This window comes from Aulonocara sp. 'chitande type north' Nkhata Bay, linkage group LG7, assembly GCF_057382095.1.
Source record: "Aulonocara sp. 'chitande type north' Nkhata Bay isolate Kocher_YH1m ecotype deep benthic linkage group LG7, A_spYH_male_GT1.1, whole genome shotgun sequence".
Taxonomy (NCBI): domain Eukaryota; kingdom Metazoa; phylum Chordata; class Actinopteri; order Cichliformes; family Cichlidae; genus Aulonocara; species Aulonocara sp. 'chitande type north' Nkhata Bay.
The window spans coordinates 34,701,881-34,716,738 of NC_141350.1; the positions used below are offsets into that span (position 1 = coordinate 34,701,881).

Here is a 14,858-nt window from a genome sequence, read left to right on the forward strand (position 1 = left end):
TGCCAGTCTTCCCGGGAATGGACATCCCAGCAAATTCAACCCAAGGACAGACCGTGCAGTGTCCAGAGAAACTGCAAAGAGTGAAATCTAGAGGCCTCAGTATGTTAAATGTTAACGTTCATGACAGTACAGTTAAAAAAAAAGACTAAATAAGCATGACTTGTTTGGAAGGGTTTCCAGGAGAAAGCCCCTTTGCTCTAAAGAGAACATGGCACAGTTTAGGCTTGCAAAGGTGCATCTGAACAAACTACAAGACTTCTTGAACAATGAATGTTGGACAGATAAGCGGTGATGATTTGGGCTTGTCTTGCAGCCATGAGCTCTGAATAGTAAAGTCTAAGGAGCTTGGAAAGAAAAGCGTCTGGACTTCTTTAAGTTGCTTGAAGACATTTCACCTCTCATCTGAGAAGTTTCTTCAGTTCTAGGGTCAAATGGTGGAGATTCCCAGATTTAAACCCTGTGGGAGTATCCCACTGAGAGGGACAAAAGGACCCCTGATGATCCTCTACCTAATCACATGAGCCAAGGTGTGAAAACGGGTGTAGGTCACAATCAGCCAAGGTTTCGGGTGAAACCTAGCCCCAGTGATATCCTGAGGTCAGATGGCCCAGGATGTGAGCAGGCGTTAAGGCGTCTGGGAAGGGATCTCAAAACTGGATTATAGATGGCTGACAGTTGGTGTCATAAGCCACCTGTTCAAAGATGGTCGCTCACAGTGGACATAAATGGCCTCTTTTACTCCTCTTTTGAACCATCTGTCTACTTTGTCCAACATGTGAACAGATTACTTCAAGTTACTGGTGGTAGAGGTGGTTCCACAAGCTAATGAATCGTAAAGTCTACTGATGATTTTTTTTGTATACTTATCTTCATTTTGGCTTAGTTTTTGTGAAATAAATAATAACAGTGTAATATGCCATGTGTTGTTCATCTGAGGTTGTAATTATTATGTAATTTGAAGGTTAAAATAGCCTGTTGTGACCCTCTTCAGCTTTAGAGGGGTTGAAAATGGTTACCTGCAGGCTCCCTCGGGGACAGTACTCCGTTACAATGCAGACGTTAGGAGGGTCGATGCAGGCCCCGATGAAGCGAGTCAGATGGTTGAACTGAACGTCTCTCATCTGAAAATAACCACACACAAACACACAGCAACTGTGAGTGCAACTCTTTCCAACATCACATTCCCGAACCCCATGGAAACAGAGGACGGAGGAGGGAGGACTGACGGCTCGTTTATGTACAAAGTTTTGAGAATAACGCTGCCAGCAGTTCATCAAAATAATCTATTTGCAGTGGGCTAGCTGGCACCGTGTCTTTTCCTACGTGTTGAGACGCATTCCTGCTCGGGGCACCCAGGTGAAACATGTGCGTGTGCATAAATTGCCCTTGGAGGTTATGAATGAGCCAGTGTGCTCAGGGCGATGAAAAAAATAACATAAGGTTGAGGTGTTGAGAGGACGTACGAGCAGGAATATCACACTGGAACAGGCTGAATGTGTAAAACTGCTTTACATGGAAAATAATCACTCACTGGTTTTAACGACACAAAGCGTCTTCCAAAGCATGAATCACTCTGTATGTTCGAAAAAGGAATGAAAACAGAAACCTTTGGTGGCGATTAAGCGGGAACGTTTCATTTTATGAGAATGTGCGAAGTGGAAATAAAAAGGAAGAAGAAAACAGTAATTTTCTTTTCTAGAAACACAAACGGCTACTAGTGCTAACAAAGACAGCGTATCTTTCTGCAGCTGGTGCAAAACTTTGAAAATTCATCCTCAGTGAGTGACAGAAGCTCTCACACCAAAACCAGGGTGTTAGTTGCTCATGTTTCACGGCTCGGGGGATGTTAGGCTACCCTTTGGCCTATATAATTTCCCCCGCTGCACACAAGCAAGGGGGGAGGAGAGAGCACTGGAAGACAAGTGGTTAAGTTTCCACTGGCAGGCCTGTCTCTTCCCCCCATCTGGTCGGCTTTTATACGAGCTGAGGTTTGACAGTCGATCAGGCCCCCGGGGCGTCTGAGAAGCTGCCAGCTCAGACAGAAGCCTCACTCCCCCATGTGCCTGCCGACTGACCGAGAGGCCACAGAGGCGTCAAGGAAGCCTGAACTCTCCTCTCCTCTGAAGGACAGCAACAGAAAAAAGGCCCAAAAGCACCAAAAGAATCCGAGCTGGAGAAAAGAGAAAAAATGGCCACAAGTTTTCTCCACAACTTTTCATTACCACTGGTGCAATTTCCGAGTTACGGGTTTCCCTTTGCCACACAGTGTTTCCATCACCAAACCACATAAATTGCAAGATTTTCTGTTTTCCCCCCTTCAGCCAGCTTCCTTATCACTCACTCGTAAACATCACCCAGCCGAGGAGACCTTTTCCATCAGCAGCTGCACTCAAATACATGTTTAAAGGATCTGAACCCTTTGCCGTAACATCCTGCAGTGGGTCTTTGTAAACACTAACACAAACCTATCTTTCACAAGATAAGCTACAGAGCCAGAGAAAAATACCCAAAACTAACATGCTGAAATTGTTCCACTTTAAAAAAAACTCCTTTCATAAAGCAGGTGGAGATTATGAAGGTCTTTCATCTAAACAGTTGCTTCATTTTGGTGAGCAAATAAATTACCTGTTGAATACAACTAGTTGAGATGAAGGGTATTTTTTCTGTCCTCCAAGGTCTCACTCAGTGTAAAGCTCTTTTCAAACAGATGCAACTGGAAGCACTCAGAGATGCATTTTACCTCAAAATACAACTTTGCTTTCCCCTTTTAAAGAAAGAAGACAAACTCAAGAGTGACGAGAATCTGTTTCACTCGCAGACTGTGTATAAAGGATCGAGGTAGAGTCTGAAAAGTGAAGGCAATGCATTTCGTCTAGTGGTCAGCCAGCAGGGAGCGACGTCTCTGTTTTCAAAAGAAGTCCAGTTGTACAGAAGTCAATAGGAAAAGACGTACTTTTCATTTGATCTATGACCTTTGTAAACACCTTCCTTATGAGCTTTTGGGGTCAATATGAATATATATGAATATAATGAAGTTCATTTTTATAATTTACAGTCGATGCTAGAGTGAAACAGAAGGATAAAGCGGGATGTGCTTTAGGTCAGGCCTACCCCATCAATACCCAATCCAGTGCATTCCTTTCCTTTACTTAGCAACTCTAAGCTCGCTCACTCCCTTGCTGTTTAGTTCAGCTTGAACCAAGAAAGCTAAAAGACAGCGGTGAAGAAATCAAAAGGAAGTAAATTTCATTGCTTTTATATTGCACCTGAATTTTATACATCATAACGTCAGAGAAAAACTAACCTTACTCAGAACGTGGCTTGTTACACCGAACTCAATTAGTTCAATAGTTAAATTAGTTCAATTCAATTTCCATTTTATTCAATCACGTCTCCATGTTTGTTTATTTTCTTGTCTACGTCGAATTTGTGTGTCTTAGTCCTGTTTTCAGTGATTGTTACTTCCTGTTTTTTGTATTTACTTTAGTCCCTCGTCTCATGTGCATTATGTTCAGTTTTGCCTCCAATATCTCAATAGTTAGACCCTGTTCAGCTGTGTTCCCAGGTGTGTCCAGTCTGCCCTCATCTCCTCCTATGTGTACATTGTCTGCATATTCCTCATGGTGTGTGAGCTTCCATCAGTCTGTTGTCTGCAGTCAGTTTGTCCACGTCCTGCTTTGTTATTGTTTTTATTTTTGTTTAATTCCATCTGCCGAATCCTGCATCTGGGTCCACTGTCTGGCAGCAACACGCCCATCTTATCATTTACTGTTTTACTTATAAATATCAAGTTAGAACATTTGAATCTTTGAATGTATTAAATTATTTTATTTTATTTTATTTTCAGAAAGCTATGAAAGCAAAAACCTTAAAAGTACAGCAATGATTCTCAGTTTCTTCCTCGGAGTGATAAAGTTCCTTCATTTATAAGCCTTTTATGAAGAATGCATACACTAAATTGAGTGCACAGAATATTGATCCCTCCACATAAAAGAAGGCAAATGAAACATCCCTCTAGATTCTGATGTTACTTACAAGTAAAACTGGGCCAGATGGGTTGTACTAATAATAATATAACATATTTTTAGATTTTTTTTCTCCATATTTTATATTTGCTGGAAAACAAATAAAATGAGATGGGGAAAAAAGAACCAGTCCAGGAAATATAAAATTGTGCGAGTCAATTAGAAGTCACTTTTTAGAAAGAAAACAGAGGTGCAGCGATACAGATTGTGAACAGTAGTAATCCTGTCGCACTTGTACATCACAGGCTTAGTAGGTCAGAAGTGTTGCCCCAAGCCAATCCAGTTACTGCCATGCTTACTGAGTGATTAAAAGCATTTTAAACTTTATTCATTAAGGAATTAGAAACCCATGAAAGCATCCCCCTTTCTCTTTGCAGTTTATTAATTATTGCCTTTGCAGTCTGTGCTCAATAATTAGAGAACAGACACACAGATGGCTTCTCCATTTTTGTCTCTTTTTTTTTAAAATATAAAATCAACAATTGAGAGTCACATGCTGCACTTTCTGTAATTCCCTTTGACACGCAATAATAAAGCATCTCCTTCAAAGGAATACGTTTTGGGACACTTACATGCTTGAGCTCCATTAAAACTTGTCTTGTCAGCTCTATCCTCTTCTTGTTGACGTGCTTGATGGCCACCAGGTTCCCCTGTGTGCAACACAAGATGAGCGGTGAAGCCAGATTTACACACCAGCTTTCATCATATGAGAAAAAAATATATATATATGGATGCACAAACAAAACAACACAAAAAACATGAAATTAAAAGGAATCAGTATTAAGCACAGAGAGAGAGAACAGCAGTGTAGCCTACAGGTACATGTGTGGTCGATTGCAGCTGTGCTGCAGAGGAAGACTTGCGTCTGTTGTTTCCAATGTGATGATCCTCAGAGCCACAGATGTGACAGACTGGAGAAAAATGCTGCTGTAGCAACTACGAAGCAAGACCGGCAGTTTGTGTGGGAGTTTTAACTTTTATTCAAATGAAATGCACAGTTAAGACCTGAAGAATTCTGAATAGAAAGGTTCTCTTTGTCCAGCAATTATTGGCTGTTTCTGGTGACAGATTTTATCACCCTTGATCTGTACTGACTTTCAAGAGGCGTATCAATAACCCTAATTATAAACAAGATGCTCGATCTGTATCCTGACATCAGCATTTATATAAAAACCCTGCATCATTCAGCTAAAAAAAAAAGAGTACAGCCCGCCATCTCGTTATTCAGCAGCCTCTTTTTGTCACATTTTCTCACACCTCTTCAATCTGAAACGGACAAATTAACAGCAGCAACAAGTTGATGGCCCTGTCCAGACTGCAGGCGGGAGTGTAAAAACAAAGACACACACACACACACACACACACACACAAAAAGGCAGAGAGAGAGAGAGAGAGAAAGAAAATTGACGCATTCTGCAGCTCACATTAAAACCAACTACCTAAATTCGCCCACACTCTCGCTTTCTCTCTCCTCTCTTCAGTTTTTCTCTGCGAGTGTGCACATGTGTGGGCGGGAAAGGAGTGCGCAGGAGTTGAAAATGTCAGAACTCGCTAAGCCTTACCTTAAAATAGCCCGTTTTTGCAAATAGCTGATATTTTCCATGGGCAGTTATCAAGGAGCCGTAGCTGGAGCCTCTCTGAGAAGGTGGAAAGGGATAGTGAGAAGAAAAAAATGTCAGTTAGTGTGCGTAGATTAAAGCAAAGAGGATTAAATCATGTTCACTTTAAGACTGTGCTTCTACTTCACTGCAATGTAGATTTCTAAAATGGTTCAACTACCCAAAAACATGCCCCACTTCTCTGCGTAACATGAAACCATCGTTCACTTATATTTGAGAAAATAAAGTGCTTTCAGATTCCAGCTCGAGTCATTTTGCAAATGTCTGCAGAGCACACCGAATGAATAAAAATCAAGTGGGCGCACTGCATGCATACAGCCAGCACAGTCAACTGCACATTTGTATAGAATGCAAATATTGGCATCACACGGCACCCTGGAAAATACTCTAATTTGGAAAATTTCTGTGTTTTCCACACACACACACACACACACACACACACACACACACACACACACACACACACACACACACACACACACCCAGGAAATGGACAAAAAAGCAATAATGAAAAAGGTGTGTACATGTGCTTTTCATGAACACTTGCACGTGTGGGATGAAACACAACCCGAAGGAGATGCATTAACACTCAGACAACAGAACCCGATACTAAGAACGTAATGACGTATTATGTATATAGGAGTGGGGGCCAGGCGAAGGCTTATTTTAACAATCATTTAATATGCCACTGCAAACCCAGCTACCATCAATAAACCACCAGCTTTCAGGAATGTGTAAACTCACAAAGGATTTGGACTCTCTTGGGGCAGCAGCTTTTGCTTTTTCTAACAAAACCCACAAACTGCTTTTTAATACGCAGCACACAGTGTGTAAACAGGAGGGAAGCTCTGAACTTCAAGCATTTTGAATCCTGGAGGGTCCAATTTTACCACAGTGACATGTCCAGACTGATAATCAGGCCTGTATGAATGAAATATACCAACCAAGCATGCAAAAATAACCTGCCAGATGAGCAACTTTTTTACCAATTAACATCCACCAGGTTACAATTAACGAGGGGCAGGGCTGGGTTTTGTTTTAGCTACGTGCTAAATAGGTAGATTTTCAGAACTACTTCACATTAACCAAACTCAAATCATAGACGAGTGCAGAGGTTGCCAAATGGTGTGACAAGATAAGTCCAGGCATGCTTTGGGGTTTTTTACGGTAAGCATATATTATTATTGCAGCATATGACTGCATAAAAAATTTAGGGTTCCCTAAAACTGTTTTAGGGACGATGTTGAATTATGAAAGTGTGACACATCAAAATATCTGGCATCACGTTAATGCAAGTGCAAAGAACATAGCACCTAAAAATGTAACCAAAAGAAGAACTGGCGATCAGCAGGCCTCACTCTGACAGCTCATCAGTCAGGAGACGCTAACTGAGAAATTCTTATTGACTTAATTGACTCGAGTGTTGGATCTAAACCACAGGCATTAAGACTGTTTTTAACTGTGTGAAGCTGTTTGATAGCGGGATAGACAGAAGGTGTAGGTGGAAGGTTATATTGGGGTGCTAGTTGCAGATGTTGCAAATGGGCAAAAGTACCCCCATCAACCATTACAGTCAAAAGAAGCATTGAAAACCACGTTGAAAGCCACTGTGCTGGTGGATGTTAAGAGGAAACTGTGATGGGATAAAATAAAAGACTGTATATAAAAAGCTTGCTGAATCTACTGTGATCGGTGGTTTGATGACTGAAGTGACCACATTTGGATGGTATGGTGGAGTGCTAAGTTATTAGCCACATTAGCAATCTTCATTACCAAGGCCCATCAACAGTCTAGGGATGTTATTTAGTGATAACATATCAAATAAAAGGGCATAATTGCACTCAAAACTTCTGTTAGTACAATTAAAAACACAGTAACCCATGCTGTTTGTTAGAAAAACTTGATAAAAAGCTGCAAAAGTTTCCAACATGGTCATCATTTCCAGTTTAGTTACTTGAATTTGGTTACAGGTGACACCACCTGTAACCAAAGCTGCCACAACCCTAACTTTAAATTTTGTTTTAACTTTACAAGATTGAGACAGAAAAAGGTCAAATTCTTTTACTCTAGTCATAAAGGGGAAAATTGGCTGAAGAGACCAAACTCAAAGCTGTAAACATGATTATTTCTGCTGTAAAGTTGGATATTCTAACATGAGCGTCTATAAGGATTAGCTCTGTTTTGGAGCTACCCTCAAGTGGACATTTGAGGAACTGTAGTTTTTGGTTCTTTCACATTGACTTCAATGAACATATTCCTACAAAGCTTCTTGACAAAGTAGCAGAGAGGATACAAAGCGGGGCAAATGCATGCTATGATCAAGACTAAGAAGCAGGAGAGGACTACTTATATACATGAGGGTAATTAAGAAGAGTAGAAACAGATGGGTAACAAGACACTGCTGATTTCAATCAAAACAATAAGACAGCAGGAGGAAGTAAAACCAGGCACAAAACTCAGCAGACATTTAATGGCCAAACTAAAACACAGAGTAAGCAAGACTAACTAGGCAAATAAATAAACTTAGTGGGAAAGACACAGGAGAATGAGACAGGAAGCACTGAGGGAACAAATGAACTAATACAAACTGGAACCAGGAACCCAAGACTGTAAAGACTATGAAAATATATGAAAAACTAATAAAAAAAACAAAACAAGAGTTAATTAGAATAAAACTCCAAAATACACAGAAACCGTGAGAACAGAATAGGGACCAGGGCACAGACAACAATTTTCTAGGCCTCACAGATTGCAGCCTGATATAAAGTGATAAAAAGCTCACAATTATGAAGATTTTAAAGTTTAATGGCTGCTAGCTCTCATATGAGATCGTGTGGGTGTCATTTCAACATTTTGCATCATTTTCTGCACATAAATCTTGTGATCTACCTGTGAGAGGGTGAGCCGACTGCCAGCACGCTTGTGGTATTTATTTGGGCTCTCGAACTGAAGGTCCTCCCACCGAATCCTCCACAGCATTCCTGCCAGTTCCTTCTCCAGCTTCAGTTTCCTGCAGAAAGTAAAAAAGCAGGTGGTGAAATCGACAAGGTCACGGCAGCACAAACAACAGGAGAACTAGACTGGTTTGGGGTTGATGCAAAGGCCATGAGGTGATGTTTTCACCACAAAGCTACACCAGCTGGAACTAAAGCAATGATTAAAAGTCCTTCGGAGCCAAGGTGGTCTGCAGGAGAATTATAAGTTATTAAGCAAGCTGGATTTAATCTCGCAAGTCACCTTAAAACAAAATGCAAATTAACTCCATTTGTTACGTTTGATCTCTGTCTTTCCTGTTGGTATTTCCTGAGATAGCGGTCTCAGATGTGATTACAGAATGCCTCACATACAGCATTTACGTGAAGTTATGTACATTTGGTGATGCATTTAGGCCTGTGTTTATTTTTATTAGATTTTAACTTTACTGGCTCATATGCTCTACTTATTGATGCTTGGCAGTGAGGCACTATTTTAGGGGAAGTATCTTGACTCTCCTGAACAAAGGGCTCTTTCTTCCAAGCAAAATACAGAAACATGGAACATTTGACAGTAAGCACCCAAACTGCTATTTAGTGAAATCAACTGAGCATGAAGTTAGTGTAAATATAAGTTCAAAAAATGATTTCTTTAAAAGGATTGTCACACTGCACATTGTCCTTAGTTTTCCTTTGGGTCACTTTTTATGATGCCTTCTGTCTCGTGGGCCTTTCAGTTACTTCCTGTTCTATTTTGAACGTTATTCCCTCGTCTAGCTTACTTTTTTCTTAACTTCCTGTCTCTGTTCTTTTCCCACCATTGTTTTTGTCTAATTAAGCTTACTTTTGCATTTTATTTCCCTGAACTGTGTTTGTTCTTGCAGTGCACTCATTAGGGAAAACAAATTTCCGAGTGGAAAAATTCACACAAACCAGAGTAAGAGCAAGAGGAAATCTTGGGTTGCTGAGTTGATGACAGATAAATGTACATATTTGCATAATCATAAGAAATTTTAGATTAATGTTAAAAATTCATGTATTGCATAGAAATGTTTTGCTTATATTTGATAATAAGAGTACAATAGAACAAAAGAGTACATGAATGCAGGGTTCGCACCGTTCCTCTTTTTTTGTCATTTGGTCAAGTTGTCAACTTTTTGTCTTATGTATTTCTCACATTTGGGTTTCCTAATAACCTTGTTGAACTTTTATTATATTTCCTTGTTACAGCCACCTTCCTACTGCACCTTTCACATTAATCTTGGCAATATTTATGTTACTTTAAATTTTGGAAAGTCCCCTTTCCCTCTCTGTCTCACAACCCTCATGCTTAACCAGGCTATTTTAGCAGCTAAAATCACCGCATTACATTTAAAACAGGAATGCTTCACTTGATAGCTAATAAAAAATAAAATAATTTATTTGTGTCTGTCATTCCTTAAACAGTTTAAATTATGTTTAAGTAAAAAGGAGTTAACCTAATATGTCTGAGTTTGTTGAGCTATCTTCATAGTTACTTTGGTCATTAAGTATCTGCCTCGAGGCGTCAGCCACACAACCTTTTGCTTCTCTAGCCATTGTTCACTGCAAAACTACATAAAAAAATATTTCCAGGTTCAGAAAAGATCCCAGATAACTTGCAGTTATCTTTGCCACACTGATGGCAAACTATGAAAAGTTTGGTAGGTAAATAACAAATTCATGGTGGGAAATATTTTTCAATTAAGGTCTAGAAACCTGTCTGTACTTCCTGATAACCAACAGTCATTAGGCAAAAATCTATATTCCCCAACCAGTTGCCAAGTGGTTGCTGAAGGTAAAGTCGGTTGCAGTCCTTGCAATTAGTTTTATAGCTAGCAGATTATCTAGGCCTGTTCGACTAATAGTGTTGAGAGTGTCACAATAGTACATATATATATATACAGCAGTCACTTGAAGGTTAATCATCAATCAATGTCGACTATATCTTCTACTTCAAGTAATGGTACAGTGCTTTGCAAATTTCTTGGACCACCTTTAGAAATCTGTCAAAAGCCTGCTTAAAACAAAAAATTACTGAACTGAATCTTTATACCCAAATTTGATCTGGCACACTTGACTTCTCTGACAAGTCAGAAAATAAACAAGCATAACATTAAACCACTAAAACTATGTTTTCTGTTCAGGAATGCAAGTAAATAATTGTAATTTGGCATCTTAATCAAAAGTTAATGTGTTTTACTAATCTGTTTCTGATTTTTTTTGTGAACCAGTAAAGTTTAAAATCATTGATAAAAACATCTTTCAGAATTTAAAATATGCTGATTAAACAGCTCGCACATACTGGTGGATTAACCATTACAGGAAAAAAAGAATTAATTTTTTTTAGTTACCAATACTGTTAATTTAGGGCAGCTATGTCATAAACCAACCATTATATTGGTTGGTAGAATCCACTTCACTCTTTTATTTTTTTTACTCCCTGAATTTCAAGCCATAACTGTACTTTAGTACTACTACTGTTTCCAACTCAGTTTTTTTAAAAGAACTATAAAAGTTAAGGTCTCCTAATGTTACTCTTCAGACCAGTTAAACACACTAGGGTTAAGAGCTTTAGACTAAATGCAACTTACAGTATTTTACAGTTGTTTTGGCTCAGCGTGAAAAATCTTTTAATTAATTTATGCCTTATTCAACTGAAGTAATGGTAATGTTTAACCGAGCATCGTAATGTTGCAGTTCACCGAAGGGGGTTATCATAGAGTACACTGAAATCATGACTTCTGGCATTTAAAACAGTAAAAGCCTCACACAGTAAGCCACGATGTATACCACAGAGCTCAGTGAGACATTATGAAGTGGAAACAGCATTTGTGGTGATTACCAATCATCTTAAATTGTTGCTCACCTGGGTAAAGTTAAAATAATGGCACGGTCTGTCCAGGCTTCCCAGTAATAATCATTTAAAGTGCATTAGCTACTAAATCATACCGACCAAGCTTTAGTGTCCTGCCTTTTGTGGTTCATAATAGGAGTGTGGCAAATCAGCCCGTCTCTTTGAATTGCCAGTTTTGGATACTGAATTGCTGTGATAAAGCTAAAGCAACTGAAAAACAGGGTCAAGTGTTCAGTGAAGAAGATACAATCACTGAGCATCATCCAGAAAGGTATTTTATGTATGCAATAAATATGTGGTGATTTCTTCTTTCCCTCGTGTCCTGTAGTCTTGGCTATCGGCTAAAACAGAGCTTGAGCCAATTCTTTTATTTATTTAAACACTGATTAAAGATGTATTTGACACAAATAAGAGCTGCAGCCTACTTAATTGACACTGCCTATTTCTTGCAAATGACTTGATCCAAATACTGAAATCCTGCAGGGTTTTTCCTGGCTGAGAATAGGCGAGCGCCCCTGGAAGCACAATCAATCTGTGTACAGTAAAGGCAATGAGTTTGTGTCATCTTAAAATGTCTCAAATCTATGTTTTCAGGTTATTTTTTAAAAAAAAAGAGTGTCCAGTCTGTTTGACTACATGAAATTTTCAAAAGAAATCCTCTGTCAGAAATGCTATAAACATCTCTATGCATGTAGAAAAAGACTCTGTCCTGGTGCAGAAATGCACTATAAATTAAAGCTTAAATAGAGAAATAAATCCTAAAATTACTTCTCTGTTGTTCTGTCTCTGATTTGTCAAAGCACTATAAATTATGTATTGATCTATTAATAACAATATTGATACAATATTTTGATATACTTCTACTACGAGTATACAAAGGCAGACAGGCAAACAGATTACTAAAAGAGTCGATTAAACAGAGAGCCAAACATGAAAGTCACATGAGAAACATACAATTAAAAAGTATGATTTAATTTTAAAACAGACAAAACAGCTGCAAGCTGATAACCATATAACGAGATGTAAAGTCATCACATACAAGCAGGTCTATAAAAATGAGTTTTAAGAAGGGATTTAAAGGAAGCCAGTGAATTTGCTAACCTTATCTCCTCAGCCAGGCTGTTCCAAAGCCGAGGGGGCCTGATAGCAAAAACACGGACACCTTTAGATTTAAGCCAACTGAGGATCTAAGGGCTGCAAAATAGTTCATAGGCGGGTCATCATTTATGCTCTGCAGCTTGAGGCCAGACCCATACGTGCTCTAAAAGTGATCAATAAAATCCTAAAATCAGTTCTAATACGAAGCGGAGACCCCGGAGAGAAGCAATGATTGAGATGATGTCATTTAAATGTTAGAACCAGTAAGAAGCTGATCTGCTGCTTTCTGAACCAGCTGGAGGTGAGACAGACTCTTGGTTTACGTCAGATAGGAGGGAGTTGAAACAGTCAAGCCTATTATTAAATTACTCCTGGATTAATAAGCAACAGATGGCCTGTTGTTGAAGCCTGTTGTCTTCCCCCCTTGGTTAACCTAAATTCTTGACTCCAACCAGTCTTCTTCTGTGGTGCCTAACATGACTCAAGTTTGTGCTACACATAACCAGAAAGCTTTCTTTTCATATATACTCAAGGAAAGATCATGCTTTGGGTTAAGAAACACCTTTCCAACCACATTGTTGCTTTCTGCTCTCAGAGTAGAAAGGTGCCATAAACAAGTCCATTTACTGTGTTCCATTTTATAAAGCCAGTCAGGCCAGCTTTAAAGACAAGTTTCTTTTATTTGAATAACAACCTCAATTATGAGAGTAGAGCACTTTAGGAAAGACTATCTAAAGGGACAACAAAGCAACATGATTGCTATCCAAAAGACAGGTTTAATGACCAAACCAAATGAAGGCTTTGTGCTACACTGGTCATCTTTGTACACCGTAAAATTTAATAAGCTGGCTTTCCTTAAAAAATAATGAAAATTCATTCACTTAAGAAATTCAAATTGTCCTGGCAACCACCTGTCACTGGGGGAAAATGATTAAATACCAACCAGCTGTAATTTGTTGTTGGTGATTTCTGGCAGTCAATTACTGGTGTAATTGGTTGCTGTACCAAAAACCACCTTGCGATTGCTTTGGCTAGCAGATAGCCATGGCTGCCAGTAGTTTGTTTTGAAGACAGTGACTTAATAATCATAATAATGGATTGCATTTATATAGCGCTTATATAGCGCTTTTCGTCCTCAATACCACTACTCATTCACACACTGGTGGAGGCAGCCACAGTTATAGCCACAGCTGGCCTGGGGCAGACTGACAGAGACGAGGCAGACATATCGCGCCATCGGCCCCTCTGGCCAACACCAGTAAGCGGTAGGTGAAGTGTCTTGCCCAAGGACACAACGACCGAGACTGTCCGAGCCGGGGCTCGAACCAGCAACCTTCCGATTACAAGACGAACACCCAACTCTTGAGCCACGATCGAAGATGCAGACAAGTCGGCATCTTCAAAACTAACTATCGCCGACCAAAGCAATCAAGGAGGTTTTTGAACCTAGCGACAGTTTGAGGGGTGAAACGCAGACGTTAAGATCAGCGATTGTCCAATCTGCCCCAACAGCCACGGCCACGCAAGTAATCGAGAGAGAAACTACAAAGGCATACAAATTTATCAATGAACCAGTCTATTCTGCCCACAAGCTGTGGGTCATGGCCGAAAAATCAAGCATTGTATTTAAAGCAGCCAGATAGTTTGGGCATCTGTCTAAGATTTGTCCTGGAAGCCTCCCAGGTGAGCTGTTCAACCCAAAGGAGATTCTAGGACAGACCTGGAACACACTGGAGAGATCTCAGCTGGCAGGTGAGAAGGAGGTCAAAGCGTCTCTGATTAGCTTTTAGAAGATGGATGGAGGGATGGAAACCTTGGTAAAAGCACTGAGCTTATTTAGCTCTAATGAAGGAGCCTTTAAGATACATTGAACAGACTCCTGATAGACTGGGAGTGCCTAAAAGCTTTCCAGATGATGTTAGATTAGGATAAGAGTTGCGTTAGTTTAGGTTTTGTTATCCTTATTTCACACACATGTCAGCAGGTTGTTAAATGAAACATTTTTCGCTAATGATTGTAGTGTTTAAATTGGCGCAGAGAGGAATTTCCCAGATTGCACTTCCCATGATTTACTTCTGTCTCCTATTTCGTCCATTAAAGGTGGATGAATAAAAGCAGATATGTGAAGCAACTTCTCCACAATGGTAAGCAACCACTAAATGTCTGCAAAGCCCAACCAGAGTAATGAATTCATCCATTTTCTAATCAGTGAACTTTGTGACAAGTTTCTGAGTGTTGCTTTTTTTCAGCACCACTCTGATAAACATGG

General features: G+C 39.6%; 1 protein-coding gene across 2 annotated transcripts in view; it reads right to left on the bottom strand.

Moving 5' to 3' along the window:
- Window positions 1–14,858, bottom strand: part of npr2 (natriuretic peptide receptor 2) — a 95,728-nt gene that overhangs the window by 39,603 nt on the left and 41,267 nt on the right. For both annotated transcript variants that reach the window (XM_086300166.1, XM_086300167.1), the window contains exons 8-11: window positions 8,534–8,654; window positions 5,588–5,662; window positions 4,598–4,675; window positions 1,017–1,121 (exon numbers count right to left, since the gene is read on the bottom strand). In XM_086300166.1, coding sequence (XP_086156292.1) covers window positions 1,017–1,121; window positions 4,598–4,675; window positions 5,588–5,662; window positions 8,534–8,654 — 379 coding nt within the window. The remainder of the gene's footprint in view (window positions 1–1,016; window positions 1,122–4,597; window positions 4,676–5,587; window positions 5,663–8,533; window positions 8,655–14,858) is intronic.